At 35.5% G+C, this 17,145-nt stretch overlaps 2 protein-coding genes and 1 long non-coding RNA gene across 3 annotated transcripts; 1 reads left to right on the top strand and 2 right to left on the bottom strand.

Moving 5' to 3' along the window:
• The first annotated feature begins 1,523 nt into the window (after positions 1-1,523).
• On the top strand, positions 1,524-2,957 carry LOC117908370 (protein FAR1-RELATED SEQUENCE 5-like). Its single transcript, XM_034821954.1, has 3 exons — positions 1,524-1,553; positions 1,639-2,688; positions 2,775-2,957. The coding sequence occupies exons 1-3, from the start codon at positions 1,524-1,526 to the stop codon at positions 2,955-2,957; spliced, it is 1,263 nt and encodes a 420-aa protein (XP_034677845.1).
• Positions 2,958-5,958: 3,001 nt separating this feature from the next.
• LOC117908063 lies at positions 5,959-6,635 on the bottom strand. The gene is made up of 4 exons (XR_004650152.1): positions 6,562-6,635; positions 6,300-6,439; positions 6,117-6,217; positions 5,959-6,019 (listed from the first exon to the last, which is right to left on the bottom strand). It is a non-coding gene; the product is annotated as an uncharacterized LOC117908063 (long non-coding RNA).
• A 1,041-nt stretch (positions 6,636-7,676) lies between these two features.
• On the bottom strand, positions 7,677-10,021 carry LOC117908369. Its single transcript, XM_034821953.1, has 5 exons — positions 10,000-10,021; positions 8,479-8,600; positions 8,234-8,380; positions 8,015-8,140; positions 7,677-7,922 (listed from the first exon to the last, which is right to left on the bottom strand). The coding sequence occupies exons 2-5, from the start codon at positions 8,578-8,580 to the stop codon at positions 7,677-7,679; spliced, it is 621 nt and encodes a 206-aa protein (XP_034677844.1). The 5' UTR covers positions 8,581-8,600; positions 10,000-10,021.
• Positions 10,022-17,145: the final 7,124 nt, after the last annotated feature.

Below are 17,145 nucleotides of genomic sequence, written 5' to 3'. Positions count from 1 at the left end.
GTACCATTGTGGTGGTAGGTTTTCAACATGTGGCAGCATATTAAAAAATGTAATAACTCCATCAACCAACCACATACATATGTTAGTATATATTTGGAAGGGAACAGATTGTAAGGAGCTTGGAGACTGAACGAGGTCTGGTATATGTTGGAGAACAGGTTACAAAAAACATCCAGAAGACAAATCTTCAGGTCAAGCTGCATCACACTTGGACTTTCCATTTTAACGGTATGATCTTTGAAGCAAAGTCTGAATAGGTAAACAAATCCATAATACATTTTTTAAGCTGAATGGCCTCATCTTTCAAATGGATGGGGAAATTTGCCCAAAACCTAGTACTGATTTTTAAATGGTATGTAATGATGTTAAAGAGTTTGGATTTTGATTGTTTATAGCACATTGTTAGTAATATGCATCAGTGATCTGTCGAACAGTTGACATTAATTTATTTAATATAAGTGATTCATGTTGGCTGTAAAAATCACACTATCATCAAAATTATAGGGTAATACATATTCAACTGACTTAAAAGGAGAGAATCAACCTTAAGAAATGTGTATTATTGACTCCCAATATGGGGTTAGTTTGGAATAAGTTTGGCGGCGTACCCAAAAGCTTCCATGCTTTTACATAGAATTATTTAAAAGTGATTATCCATGTTTTTAAAGAATGTGCATGAGAGGTAGTAATTATTGTGACTGGCAAACTCATTGAAGATGGCAACTAAGATTAATGATGGTATTTTTGTTAACATAGTATGCCTAAATAGGGCAACATTCTAACGTTCTAATAAGGAATGAAGGCCTTAATGAAATGAACAACGAAAAGAAACAATTAGCTACGATGTTAACATATTATAACAGTGAACTTTTACCGGTCGACCGGTTGAGAGATTTTCTCAACCGGTAGACACTGCCAAAATTTGTAAGCAGCAGCAAAATGCATCCGGTGAATATGTAGGTCAACCACTTTCTTCCACATTATAATAGCTTAGAGCAAGGGAAGAGAATAGATTCGGTTTACGAGGAACCAAACAATTGTACCGATTGTTTTTTTATGCTCATCAAGACCAACAACACCATCCCCTACCACAAAAAAGTTGGACAATCTGAAATATTGTTCTTGCACAAGGACCTCCAAAAGCACTACAACCTTAGCCTCAACAGGAGAACTATGTCTAGGAAGTTGAATTTAACTATTACTTCACTTGGTTGTCTAAGGTCAATTTAAATTATAGTGCGTTCATGTATAGATGTCAGACGTCGATCATTGTCTAACGCCATCTTTTTAGGGTATTGGTGTCGCATTTGCATTTTCACAAGTTATTTCCTCAACATAATGATTTTTAAGTGATATTTAATGATTTTAAAAAGTATTGCTTATGATTGTGTATAGCAGACAAGTATCAATTTTGCAACATATGACCTTTTAAATTGAAAATCATGGGGAAATTATCACGTGTGCAGTCTCCACCGTATCTATAATTTCTCAAATTCACAATTTTTATAAAAAAATGATAATAGATGACGTTGTCGAATTCGGTTTATCTTCAAGTATGCAATCAATTGATATAAAAGTGATATGATAATTTGTTAAAGTATTATTGGGCCACTTTTTTACGTTATTTATGTAATGTAGATGATGCAATCGGTGAAGGAGAAAACAATCAAGCGGGAGTTTGAAGTGAAGGAGGAGGACGTCGTCAATGATGATGCATTTATCGGTGGCACTTACCACCTGGGTGGAAACGGTTTGAAAGAGAAGGTGTTGAAGGGTATATCAGATGAAGAAGTCTACAAATTGCAATTCGATTGCATAGATGAGGTTGGAACATTTTACAACATGTTAGCAAAAGTAGCCGGATTTAGTATTCGAAAAGATGATTTGAAGCGAGACAAGAATGGAGATATAATATCACGAAAGTGGGTGTGTTCTAGAGAAGGACAGCGAGCGACAAAGTTTATTGAAAATGACAAGCGACAGCGTGAGCCACGATCATTGAGTAGAGTTGGATGTGAAGCTGCATTTCGTGTAGGCTTGAATAGGAAAGATGGAAAGTGGATTGTAAAGGAATTTATAGGAGATCATAATCATAATTTGGTCGATGCTATCAACACACAATTCCTTCGGTCTCATCGAACAATAAGTAATCCAGATAAGGCACAAGTTGATGTTTTGCGTAAAGTAGGTGTTAAAACCACACAAATTATGGACTATATGGTCAAACAATCAGGGGGACATGAGCACGTCGGTTTCACACAAAAAGATATATACAATCACGTTGATGCAATGCGTAGAAGTGAAATTAAAGACGGTGATGTAGAAGCGGCATTGGCTTATTTGTGTGGAAAGGCAGAAATGGATTCTTTATTTTTTTATAAATTCAACATTGATGAAGAAAGTCGACTAGCAAATTTGTTTTGGGCTGATTCAACTGCTCGAATGGATTATGCGTGTTTTGGAGATGTCCTAGCATTTGACACAACCTATAGGACAAATGCCTATAAAAAGCCTCTAGTAGTGTTGGTCGGTGTTAATCATCACCACCAAACTGTTGTATTTGGGTGTGCGTTATTGATAGATGAAAGTGTTGGGACATATGAATGGGTGTTGGAGACATTTCTTGAGGCAATGATGAAGAAGAAACCCATATCTGTTGTAACCGATGGGGATAAAGCTATGTGTAAGGCAATTAAAAAGTATTGCCCGATACGTGTCATCGATTGTGTTCATGGCATTTGCAACGAAATGCATTCACGAATGTGCATATTAAGGACTTCTCAAGCATATTTGCAAGGTGCATGTTCATGCGTGGGAATGAAGAAGAATTTGAAAAGGTTTGGCATGAAATGGTTGCAAAGTTGGGACTTAATGAGAATCGTTGGGTGACCGAGATATATGAGAAACGTAAAAGATGGGCAGAGGCGTATTTACGTGGAAATTTCTTTGGAGGATGAGAACCACACAAAGGTGTGAGAGTATGAATGCATATCTAAATAGATTCTTAAAAATTCGCTTGCGACTGTATGAGTTTGTACAACAATTTGATAGAGCCATAATGAGAATACGGCAAAACGAGGCAAAGGCAGAGTTCGAGTCGAACAATTCTTCACCCGTGCTTTCAACCAAACTATCCATAATTGAAAATCATGCTGCGACGGTATACACGAAAGAATCTTTCCTTAAATTTCGTGATGAGATGAAAAATGCAGAGTTATTCTTTGTGGTAGGTATTGTAAGTGATCATTCAATGCGGGCATACACATTATCTAAGTTTAGACACCCGAACTTAAATTGGGAAGTACAATTTTGCCCGGATATTGTAACATTAAAATGCTCATGCATGATGTTTGAGTCAATTGGCATCCCATGTTGCCACATGGTGGTGGTTATGAAGGTGGAGCATTTGGAAGAGATTCCTCAGTCATGTATTATGAAGAGATGGACAAAGTTAGCAAAGGTGTATACAAGATCAGTACCAGTGAATGAGACGGATAACGACATGGATCGGTTTGTACGATATGGTTCATTGAGTTCGATGTGCAACAAGCTCTCCTACTTTGCATCAGATACGTCATCTTCATTTATAGAGGCCAAAAATGAAATACAAAATTTGACGGCGAGAATGGAGGAACTCTATAACTATAATTTGAAAGGGAAGAAAATAGCAGCAGATGGAGCGATAGGCACTAACCAAGTTCGTGATCCAAATATTGTGAAGACTAAAGGGAATCCAGGCAAAGTGGCAATGAATGTTCAAAAGGGAAGACAATGCAGTCGTTGTAAAAGAGTGGGTCACACAATTCGAAAGTGTCCAGAAGCTACAATCTCTCAAAATGCTCAGCCGGGTTATATGGTATGTCATATTCAATAAAAAATTGCCCCTAAGATTAATTTTTGTAGTTGTACTTACATAAATGACTAACATAATTGTTTTGATGGCATTATGAGTACGTAGGAGGAAACTAATTTGTCTTCCCAATGTGACATTCAAATGGAAATGATGCCTTCAACAAATTCATCAGTTGACATTTTTGCAACCATACATGTATGTACAATAGGCTTGTTATATAATTTCCAAACATTGGTAACATCGAATTCAATAATAATTGACAACACTTAATTATTGAAAAATGCAGGGAATGTTAGGGAGCATTTGTCGAATGAACGATCTGACATGTACATAGATTGTGGTGAACTTAATAATGTAAGATCGGGAATAAAGAAACACTTTTGACATGAATTTGAGCTATGCATTATTTAATGATTTGGTTTAACTAATTGGGATGGAATTGGACAGCTGAAAAAACAATGGAATGTGCATGTGCAGATAGCAGGATTTCAGCAACATGAACAAAATATGACAACACCATGTCAAGGTGGGGATCCAAACAAATATCCAAATGAAAAGGATATGCAACCTTTTTTTTATTCCTTAACGGAGTAAGGAATGGTAGGTATTAAATCAGTATTTTTATTAGTTGACGTTATCACTTCCAGTAATGTGTACTTTTAACTTTACTATTTAATGAAAAGTTTGAATTTTGATCAAGAGTCAAGTTGATTGATAGAATGCAATATCCTCTACATTTAAAATTTAATTGATAACAAGTCATAAAATGATTGGTAAATGGAGAAACTGATTCATTTATATCATGTCGAATAAAACGGTTAATTATGCGGATTTAATTAAATTCAATTGTGGTTAAAGGTTGACAATTAGGTTGAGAAAATTCCTCAACAGGTTGAGAAAAATTCCTCAACCGGTTGAGCGAATTCCTCAACCGGTTGGGAAAATTCCTCAACCGGTTGAGGTTTTTTTCACCAGTGGCTACCGTTGAGGAATTTCTCAACCGGTTGAGGAATTTTCTCAACCGGTAGACTGGTGAAAAACCCTCACGGTTGAGGAATTTTTCAACCGGTAGGAATTCGCTCAATCGTTGAGGGTTTTTTTCACCAGTGCTACGGTTGAGGAAATTCCTCAACCGGTTGAGAAAATTCCTCAACCGGTAGCCACTGGTGAAAAATCTCAACCGGTTGATACATGCGTCGACCGGTTTCATCGACCGGTTGCTTCTAGTTAAAAATACCCTAAACCGGTTGAGAAAATTCCTCAACCGGTTGATACCCATCTTCACCCGGTTGCTACTGGTTAAAAACCATCAACCGATTGAGACAATCCGTCAACTAGTTTGCTATATTTGTCAACCGGTTCCCCCTGGTCAAATCATTCGTCAACCGGTTGAGACAATTTCTTCATTGATCAACCGCTTTCCACAACTAAAAAAATTGCTCACTCCCTTTAGAAAAATCTTCAATCACTCAATTGAACGCCAACACCGGGTCATTCTGCATCCAAAATTGTTTGTGGTGGTTGGGACAAATCCTGAACGAGTTCACACTGCATCCATAGGGTCATTATCCATATGAGGAATGTTCTCAATCGGTAGGCATAATGCGTATGCCTATGAAAAGTGGAGTTAGCTAAATCGTTGGACTGGTTCTTACCGGCTGAACGTCATTCGTCAACCGGTCTACTAATGTACTAACTATATATTTTTAGCATAGATAAATGAATATTTATAAATCTGATTAGTTAAAGATCGTACAAAATCACACATGTCGAACATGAATGATACCAATATATTACAATTTCATTTTGCCTACCATATTGAAAGAAGAGTATTTGGATATTCAAATAAAATGGACTTAATCATTAATAATGTATGATCATCGAATCTCACAACTTCCCAATAAACATGACCATATGTGGAGATGGAAATGATAAATATTAGAAAAATAACAAATATCATAATAATAATTTTTTCATTGCTCGTGTCGACGTCTTTGTACAAACAATAGCCACAATGGTTTGTTTTTCTCTATTTCCTCGTGTAAAACTAAATCACATGCTATTTCTCGACGTATTTTAGCAGAATTACAAAAGTCGGATATCGTCATCGAATCACCATTTTTGAATCTCTGCATATGTCTAATGACATGCACTCCACAGTCCCACCTAAGAAAGAGAAAAGAAAGCAAAACAACTTATTGAATGGTTGTCTAATTATACATCAGAAAAAGAATATTAATGTGAGTTATGTATTCATACTAACCCATTATCTTGGGTCAGAATGGAAGGAGCCCAATCAATGGAGAATTGGAAGACATCTTTCCCTATGTCATACAGTTTGAAGAACGTCTGACAAAATTCAACCTAATTTATTTTGAAAGTGGTTAATAAATATAGAAGAGAAAAAAAAACCAAATAAAAAGGAAAACAAAAAGAGAAAGCATACCACTTTTTTCACACTCTTAAACCGGAACTCGTCCCGACTCTTCGATCGTAATGAATCCAAAATTTGGATATCAAGTCTTTGAAGTCAATGACGCACAGATACCAATGACCAGGGCAATCGTCATGCATTGGAATAAATAGCTGTAAAGGTAGGAAAACAATATATATGAGTTGGGCCACAAAAAATATAGTATATTATAGGTGAAAACGATATCTACTCTAAATTTCATATATGCAATTAAACATTACAAATAATTACTAACCTTCTCGCAATCATCCAATTCGCTAATGTACTTACTCACGATGGATGTTTTTCTATCGAAAAAAGGTTGAGGACTCCCGTACAAATCATTTGCTAATAAGAAAACATAATACGAACATTAGTATATTGTACTTAATATGTAAGTAAACAACAAGAGAAATATGAGCTTACTGAAAATGTCGTGGGAAGATAGCATCTTATACTTCGTATGCCTATGAATTGTCTTTCAAAATAATTTAGCTTTGAGGCTTCTAGATTTATTACCTGTTGTTGAACAATAACTTCAATAAATTTATTTAACTAAGATAGCACGCATTTGATATAAATGAAGTAGGTACTTACAACATCCATCAAATTTTGTCTAGGACGTAAGCACTCAAAATCTCCACGAACTCCATGTTCATGACCAAAGTCAACAAGAAGCTCACTAAAATAATAATATGTTCAAACAAACTTGAATAAATTGGAAGCATATGAAGGCTAAAATTGTAACAACACATCTATGAATGTTCTAGACACGACAAACCTTTTTGACAATGCTCTATTGAAAACATAATCAGCGACAAGAGATTGAAGTACATTGAATGATTGAGTATCCACCACGTCTTCACGAATGGACATGGGGATTGACTAATCGAAAACAGACATAATTATTAACTATATATGTTAAGTATCAAAAATAAGAACAATGATATTAACTATTTCTATTATACCTCTGATGCTTCGCGTTTTACCATCTTCCTTAAATTGTGTACAAACGGGGAGACCTTGAATTTACTTGGTTTCCTCTCCCTTGATGTACGTGTTTTCATGACATGATTAGGATAACCACATAGTGCTCGTAATGGTTCTAATATGGAAAATGCCATTAATATACATCTATTTACTATGTAATGGTTAAGTAGTTGTAAAGAAATAATTTTTTCTTTTATATGATACATACCTTTCCATAATCTCTTCTACTCCTTTTGATTGGAAGTGGTAAAATATTTTGATTTTCGTCTGGAATGATATGCACTTCAATTGATGTAGCACATGCATCTTCATTCTTTTCATTCAAGTCCTCGGTGCATAACTTCTCATTTGACAAAGTGTGAAGATAATGTTCATTCACATTCATATTGTTCGTATCTTCCAAACTTCTCTCGCATGAGAGAATGTCATTCTTCGGTCCTTCCTCTGCATTCTCAAAGGTTTTCCACTTGATCTAAGGAAGAGACCTTTCACTGTAGTATAATTCTCCTCAAATTTAGCCAAAATTTGATCACAACTACTACTACTTGCACCATAAGCCATATCAATTAGTTGTGTCTTTAATTGTTGAAAGGTTTTATCCATCTCCATTAAGTTCCCACCATCAACCTAGTGATATATACGAACGTGATTAATAACATCATAATACAAAGGATCAATGCTAATATAGATAGTCACGATGAATATTGTAAAACACTTACTCGTTTAATAACATCTTTGTTTAGATTGATTACAAATTTCTCATCGTCCTCATTCTCACTTGCCATTGTCGTTGCATTTCCATCAACGCAATCCCTTATCTCATTTTCTATCACCCATATTTTGAGCTACAATGTATTCATCAAAATATAATACATATCAGATTTTAAATCACTAAAAACTTAAATAAATAGTAAACGACTTTCAAAACTATAACTTACATTCTCATTTGCATATCCACCAAGTTTTTTCAATCTTCGTTTCCTGTCCAATACTTCATCATCTCCCCAAGCAGTAATCCGAGGAGAAGGTCGAGTATATAGCGGTAGAAATTTCTCTTCAAATGATATATGCTCGTGGTAGAATAACTACGAGTATATTTGACATAGATATATAGTTAATTCATAAATTATATTAAAACAAAATCGTAATTCACTATGATGTAAATTAATTACAAGGACATTACCATTAAAAACAATAAGCAACCGCAAACCCCACTTTGTTGTTTCTTCTTAAACTCTTCAATCCCGTGCACAAGATAGGACAACACAAATTCTGCCCAATTCATCTTCTTTATTGAATCGATGTCTTCCACAAGATGTAAGAAAGAACGATTCACAAAAGCTTCATTGTTGGGCACAATAATGCACCCAACACAAATAATACAAACGAACTTTAAAATCGTTTCCACCCTCTTTATCCTCCCTAATTTGATTTTCTAACATCACTAATGGCAATCGCCCTTTTTTATCACAATATTTTTTACATAAATCATTCTTATGGCCAACATCTTTGTTCATGCCAATCTTGAACCCTCTTGCCCTCAATCCCATAATAAATTCAACATCAATGGGGGATAATTTGATACAAGTATTATACAATTGTAACATATAAGTGTTCGGATTAAAACTATTTATCAACCAAAGACATAACCCATGATCAATTTTCCTACATCGAAGTTGCAAGAGGCTACCAAATCCTATTTCTTCTATGGCTACCTTTTGCTTTGGTTCCAATTTTTCAATCACTCTAATCACTCGCTCAGGGAGCATCGAGTCTGAAGATATAACTGAAAAGATACACAAACATCAAACATGTTTACATTAATATAATTTCCAACAAATACATAAGTAAAGAAATTAAATATTCATTACAAAAAAAAAATTACCTTTGGAACAACACCCTTTTGAAGTGAATATTGTTTTGAACTTTCTTTGGACTTTGCTATGAAATTTTCTTTTTCTACTTTTGAAAGTGCATTCCACTTCTTGCCCAATTTTTTCCTCAACTACATTAATTGGTCACATAATTTAAATTCTAATTTTAAAATGTAATTATATTAGACATAGCAATATTATTCCTTACATCATCATTTATCTTCACTCCTTTATCCTTCTCTTTCATCATGGCTAATTGATCGTTACTACAAAACAATTTCAAACAAATTTAACAATAACAACCACAAAAAATACATTAAAAAACATATTATTTTACATATTTCTATTTCCCCTTACTAGTAATGTATCCAAGCGCCGATAGGCCTCTTTGGATTTCGAACAACTTCAAGACCATCGCGTTCGCTCCTAAAAATTAAATCAAATCATTTAAGTCAATTTTTATAATATGATTTTGGATATAATAAATCAAACATACTTTCACCACCACATTACCTCAACATAAGTTTTTTTCACATTTCAATAAATTTTATTTTTATATCTTACTACAATCAATCAAATGCCAAATAAATACAAATACCATTACAACTACAACATCCTCCCTAAATATCTTTACATTTAAAATGATGACAAAATTAACATATAATTTTTTTTCAATGTTCAATAATCTAACCACCCTCTTTTTCTATAATGTAATCAATCCATAAATCTAACAAAAAACATGAAATATAATGGACACAATATTGTAAAACACATAATTACTACTCACATTTTTTTCCCTTTATATAGAACTCGCCAAATAATTAGGATACAAGCGCCTTTTGAGTAACAAACAATTGTATCCTTCTCAGCTTTCTTTTCCTTAGTACTACACGCCCTCTTCTTCTTCTTCCAGCTACGTCTTCAATTCGGGTTTTTAAACCATTAAATTTAGAACCTGAAAACAACCCCTTACACCTCTTAAACAAAAAATAAAATATGAAGAAAACACAACGGTTATGAAGATTCCACTAAAATTCTCCGTGTGAAAGAACCGAAATTATCCGTCTGACAAAATGCAGGGGTAGGGGGGAAAGAAAGCAAAAATTCAGAAAATTTACATAAAATCTTCGAGAAGAAGAATCTAGCAGAAAAAATAGCTGACCTGGACATCGGGAGAAATGAAGTCTAAGACTCAGATCTTGGCACCGACCTCGCCCACAATCCTGAGCTCACGGTCCTTGAGGGAGACTTCTTTGATGAGGTCAAGACGTCGGCTTGGAGGAGGTTGGCCCGGTTCACGCCGATGGTGGTCTCCACCCACCTGTGAAGACGTCTTTGATCCCGGTTGACGGCGAAGGTGGTCTCCACCTAGCTGTGGAGACGTCTTTGATAAGGTTTGCGACGTCGCCCTCGATTGGCCCGGTTGAAGCCGACCGTGGTCCTCACCCAGCTGTGGAGAATCAGTGGAGAGAAAAACGGGAAAAGGGAGAGAAAACAAAGATGAGAGCGGGAAATGGGTGAGCTGAGGAAGTCGGCTATGGAGGATGCGTGAGACAGCCAGCCAGCTATGGACGGGAAGAAAGATGAGAGCGGGAAATGGGTGAGCTGAGGAAGTCGGCTATGGAGGATGCGTGAGGAAGAGAGCAAATTTGGGGGGAAAAGGAGGAGAGATGGGGGAGAGAACGGGAGGGGGAGGTACCCGGTAGAAATTTTTTTTGAAATTTTTTTTTTTTTCTTTTTCATTTGGATGGCTGAGATTTAATCATTTTCATCCAATGGATGAAAAAAATGGAGGCATGGTACCGAAGGAGGTATTGTAGAATTTCCCTATCATTATTAGTATTATTATTTTGTTTAATGTATTAACTTTGAAATTTTGTAGGAAGGTGATCTTAGGAGAAATATTCGGTATGCTTTTAGGAAAGGAACGAAGGTTGGTCAAAGGGAGGATTTGGAGCACATTTTGGGAAGGAGTTGGGTTGACATTCTGGAGGATTCAGAGCACGTTTTTGTGAAGTTTTGGGAGCTGACCTTTGAACGACATAGAGGCCATGGATAAGGAAGGTGAAGATTTTGTTTTGGAAAGGTGGATCATTCAGCAGTAAAGAGGAGGATAATTTTATTTATTTATTCCTTTTGGGAGGTGAGATTCCGGGCGACGAGGAGCAGAAATGGGGAGGATTGACAGTATATTTTTTGGCTGAATGAGGCTGACTTTCGAGGAAGATACATGGAGTGCTTTATTCAAAATGGGAAGCAGCTGAAGAGAAGGGAAACGGGAAGAAAGGCGGAGACGGACCAAGAGGAATCGGTTGAGAGGAGCAAAATGATTTTTTGGAGTAGGAGAAGGTGCAGTCGCACCATTGAGAGGATTTCCGGAGGAGTCGCACCATTTGAAAGACAAGAAAAAGTGCAGCGGCACCATTGAGGGGAGCTCTCGCCAGTCACACCGAGATGATGAGGGATCTACAGCTCCAATTCCAACCACCATCCTTGTTTCAAATACCATTCTCTGTATCCGTTTGTGGTTTTTTCATGTTTGCTCTTCGTGTGTCTCCATTGGTGTTTTTGAAAGTGGGAAGAGTGTGAATTCATCTGGTTCATCTTTGTTTCTCTCGCAACCTGATTGGAATATTCATGGTTTTGAGGGGAGCCCATCATGGAATTGGAACGAGTAATGTAAAACGGTGGGACCAAGAGGGAATCATGGAGGACGGTGCTGACCCTGGCTTATCAAAGCTTGGGTGTTGTTTATGGAGATTTAAGTCTCCTCTCTATGTGTACAAAAACACTTTTGCAGAGGATATTCATCATTCAGAGACAAATGAGGATATTATGGGGTGTTGTCTTTCGTATTCTGGACATTAACATTGATACCACTCCTTAAATATGTGTTTATTGTGCTCAAATTAGATGATAATGGTGAAGGTGGGACTTTTGCTTCGTATTCATTGCTCTGTCGGCGTGCCCGGGTGAACTCAATACCCAATTGCCAGCTTGCGGATGAGGAACTGTCTGAATACACAAGGGACGATTTTGTATTGCTCGATAAAAATTTCGGTTCAAGCCCAAAATTGAACTTGGAGTAGTATAAAGCGTTGTAGAAGTGTTAGGTTTGGAGCTTTCAATGTCAAAAAAACATCACCTATATGTACAAGTTCCAGTTGCTTGTATAATACTGTGCAATTGGTTTGTACACCATCTTCCATTGGAATCCCTATGTTTATCAAGCTCTCTCCTCATACTACATGTAGAAATTTTTTAAGAAAACCCAAAGTGGAGGTTGGACGTCACTGAGTGGAATTCTCTTATGCACAACAGGGTCGCTTGGGACAACAATTCATGGCCCTTCATTGCATTCTTCAGCAAAAACTCAAGTTTGTGCTAGATGGGGACGACAATGGAAGACATCATGGCAGTGCTTTAATATCTGGATTTCTTCTTCATGGGGGTCCAACGAGTGGCCTTGTCTATTGCTGCAGATATGTGCAAGAAACTCCCTCAAGATGCAGCTAACTTTGTGATGGAAGTTGTCCCTCTGTTGCCAAACCTTCTACAGTATCATGATGCTAAGGTGTTAGAACACGTTTCTGTTTGCTTGACTCGAATTGCTGAAGCGTTTGCTTTATCTCCGGATAAATTGGATGAACTATGCAATCATGGACTAGTTGACCAAGCTGCCTCTCTCACTTCCACCAGTAATTCTGGGATGGGCAGGCATCCCTTAGCACACCGACGTACACGGGGTTAATCCAACTTCTTTCTACATGTGCAAGTGGGTCTTCTTTGGGAACCAAAACTCTGTTTCTCCTAGGTATCAGTGGCATTCTTAAAGATATATTATCAGGTTCTGTTCTTGTTGCAAGCATATCTGTTTCACCTGCTATAAGTCGACCACCTGAGCAGATTTTTAAGATCGTTAACCTTGCAAATGAGTTGTTGCCTCTACTTCCAAAAGAATCATTTTTCTTCCAGTTAGCTCCAATCTTCTTGTTAAAGGGACTCTTGTGAAGAAGTTTCCATCTAGCAGTTCTGGAAAATAGGAAGATGTCAAAGGAAATGTGCCTAAGGTTTCTGCTCGTGAAAAACTATTAAATGATCAGCCCGAGCTTCTACAGCAATTTGGAATGGACCTTCTTCCTGTTCTAATACAGATCTATGGATCCAGTGTGAATGGCCCTGTTCGCCATAAATGTTTCAGTTATTGGAAAATTAATGTACTTCAACACCGCAGATATGATCCAGTCTTTGATCAATGTGACGAATATATCACGCATGGAAAGATCCTCAAGTCTTGGTTCCTATCCTCCAAATAGCTGAGATCCTGATGGAAAAACTTCCTAGGACGTTTTCCAAGAAGTTTGTGAGAGAAGGTGTTGTTAATGCTATAGATACATTAATTTTGGTCGGGTCTCAAAATGCAGTTTCTGTTCAACCATCTTCCAATGAGAATGACAATTAATGATTCTATAACTAGAACATCATGGTCTAGGCGTTATAAAAAACGTGATGGTAACCCAAATCCAGATGTAAATTCCTTGGAAGAACCCAAAACTTCTGTTTTTGTAACTATTGGTCCACCTCAAGTCTGCGCATCAATTCTTTATCCACGCGGCTACCACTTCTGGAGAGACTCAGTCACGCACCATAAGAAGGGCCTTTTCTTACACGCAATGGGATTTTCCTCTCCACACACTACCATAAGCAAAGCGACAACATCCTTGAAAGAGTTGGTACACAAACGAGTCTCCACAACTGCATGAGAGAACACACACACATCCGCATAGAAGAATAACCCCCCGGAATATCACGCTGCTTTGAGGGAGACAAGGACCAGCCGCATGATTCTCCAAGCAGGGAAGAAGTCTTCTCCATGCAGCCGCACACTTCTCCATGCAGTCACAGTCACATTCCCAGCCGCATGAAGGACCACAGAGAACCACTCACCATGAAACAAGGAGAATGAAGGTTCAGTGAATGATAATGGGGGCCCATTCATTAATCATGCACCATGGGAATAGAGAGATCAATGCTGCTATTCTTGAATCTCCACACATTGATAAATGGTCCACTTTAGGAGCAATCAGCTTCATGAAGGAAGAGATCACAATATAAAATTCTCCAACAGCACACCACTTTGGAGAAGAAAGCAGCCCGCACCTTTGGGCTTTGAAACAACCCCCATGCATTGGTCTAAAAGGTAAGTTCACATTCTTGAACTCGTTTTATTTTAGTTTAAATTTATCCATTCGATTCAAATTTATTTTCTCTTGTTATTTCAATCCATTGATAAAATTGCTTTTGTGCTAAAGTTTTTTTCTATTTTTTAAACCTGTTTTCATCCATTTTAATTAGTTTGGAATTTTTGTTTTCGATTTGGTTTTGGTTCATTTTGTTAGTTAGGAAAGCTTAAATTTTATTTAATTTCATTTGGATTTTTCACGTTAGTTTGAAAATTTGAAATTTTGTTTTGATCTAGTTTTGATTTTTTATGATAGTTTGGCAAGTTATGACCTTTGTTTTAATTTAATGTTGATCCATTATTTTACTTTGAAAGTTATGATTTTGTTTAATTTAGTTATGATTTATTATTTTTAGTTTGAAAAGTTAGAATTTTTAAGTATTTGTTTGGATAATTCTTGATGATAATGAAAAAGTTAGAATTTTTAAGTGTTTGGATTTTTTTTTTATGATAGTGGAAATGTTAGAATTCTTAAATATATATATTTTAAAATAATTCTTGATGATAGTTTAAAAATTAGAATTTTGATTAGTATTAGTTTTGCTTCATTCTTAGTTGGAAAATTCATAATTTCACTTAGTTTAGTATCAATTCATCTTTTAGTTTAGATGCTATCAAAATTCTAGTTTATTAGTTCAATTGGTTCCATGCTACTATTTTCATATCCTAAGTTTGTTAATTTTAATTCATGATTCATCCTTTTTAGTTTATAAGTTTTAAAATTTAAGTTGGTTAATTTATTTCATTTTGCGTTGATATATTCATATTTTAAAAAAAAAATATTGACTCTAGTTTTGATTGATCCTGTTTTAGTTGATAGTTTTTTTTTTTTTTTAGAATTTTAATTAGTTTGATTGGTCTTATACTATTTGGTTCATGTTTGAAGATTGTTAATTTCAATTTTCTATTAATTCTATGCTTTAGAATTGTAGTCAATTAGTTTAATTTATCCCCATGTTATCATTTCATGTTTAAAAACAATTATATTTAGTTCTTGACTGATTTTATTTAGTTTATCTGTTTGTTTTCTTTTATTTAATTGATTAGTTTAGTCGATTGTATCTTGTTAGATTTATGACTTAAAATCGTCAATATTAGTTGATATGTGTTGTTAGTTTGTTTTGAAAGTCAAATAATATTTGTGCTTGATTGATTTTATCTTAAGTTTAAATGTTTTTGAAAGTTCCAATGCTTGTAAGACCTAAAAGGTTTTGGTTTATCACTTTGGTCATCCTTTGTCAAATTCAATTTCTAGAGGCCATAAGAAAATAATGAAGATTGACCTTCATTCTCACTACTTTAGTTTGCTTGGTTGTCAAAAATTCTACTTTGTGATTTTGTTTCTTTTATTTTGCTTGTTTTTTATGTTTGTGGTTTTCAAATTAATTTCTTTTATTTTAAAATAAAATACTTTTCTCAAAAGATCCATTTGAAAATCTATTTTAAAAATTCATTTAGAGTCCTTGGAATCAAAATCTCTTTTTCTTAAATAATGTGCAACCATGTTTTGATCGGTTCACATCTTTTTCAGTTTTCAATAAAAGCTACGGTTTTGAGCAAGACATGAATCTAAGCTTGTGGTCCCAAACAAATGGGATAATTCTATGCTAGATTCGTGTATATCAATTAGGGAATTGGTGAAATCCCTACATAAGAAAGTTTTTCAAAACTCGTCTTTATTGCCACTTTTACCATTTGTTGAAATCATATCTATCTATTTTTTTAAGAGTTATATGCAAGATATATGTGGTAATTGATGATTTCGTACACTTTGATCATTTTTTATATGCTAATTAAATAACAAGCATGCTAGGATTTCTGTATTTTATTATTTATTATTTAACCCCTCATGTCTCACGGAAGCACGTTATGAGTTATCTATGCTATCCAGGTACACCCCCTATCACCCACCTTTTAAATTTTGTGAATATGCTTGTCACTATGAACTACACCTATATTTGATAGTGCTTAGGTGTCTTGATATATATCTTTCATTGTTCTATTTCTAATAAATTGTATGTTGAATGATATATTATTTGAACTAACTTTGATGTCTTGTGATAGCGCTTAAGAAGCAATCCAGGTACGCACCCTAAATCTTCTTTATGATTTGTGATTGGTTTTCTTGTTTAACATGTTATTTTTTTGGAAATCACCTTAGTCTACCTAGGTACCCTCAATCAACCAATTAATTACTACATTCCCCTCAACTTAATCAGTAGAAACATCTTTAGGGTTTTCTTTCTTATTTTATTTTTCCTTAAAAAACAAAAAAAAGTGGCGACTCCAACTTTTTTCAAAACTAATTTTTCACCAATAAAAAGCGAGTCTCGCCAATTGAGTGGAGGAGCACGTGAAAAATGCGGGTCCACAAACATCATCACTGCTCATTGTTTCATCATAATTTGTGGGATAAATCTCATGTTCCTTCATAATTGCCTCAAAAGATTCTCCCAAATACATGAACATATCTAGTTGTACAACGCCCATTACAATGAGGCTCTCATGTACTAGAATTGAATGGAAAAGTAGGTAATAGGTAGAAGAACCTTTGGACCCTCAGTCCCTTATACTAATGTGGGAGTGTCTTAAAGTGTTTTCCAATCTATATCATGTTTTGCCCTATTACTCATCATATAGTTTTCTTCTAGAAATCTGACATTTGTGCTAACAAATACCTTCTAGCTAACCTGACTATAAAATTTATACCTTCTCATTCCTTTTAGATAGCCCA

This window comes from Vitis riparia, chromosome 19 (genome assembly GCF_004353265.1).
Source record: "Vitis riparia cultivar Riparia Gloire de Montpellier isolate 1030 chromosome 19, EGFV_Vit.rip_1.0, whole genome shotgun sequence".
Taxonomy (NCBI): domain Eukaryota; kingdom Viridiplantae; phylum Streptophyta; class Magnoliopsida; order Vitales; family Vitaceae; genus Vitis; species Vitis riparia.
This window is presented reverse-complemented; position numbering and strand designations above follow the sequence as displayed.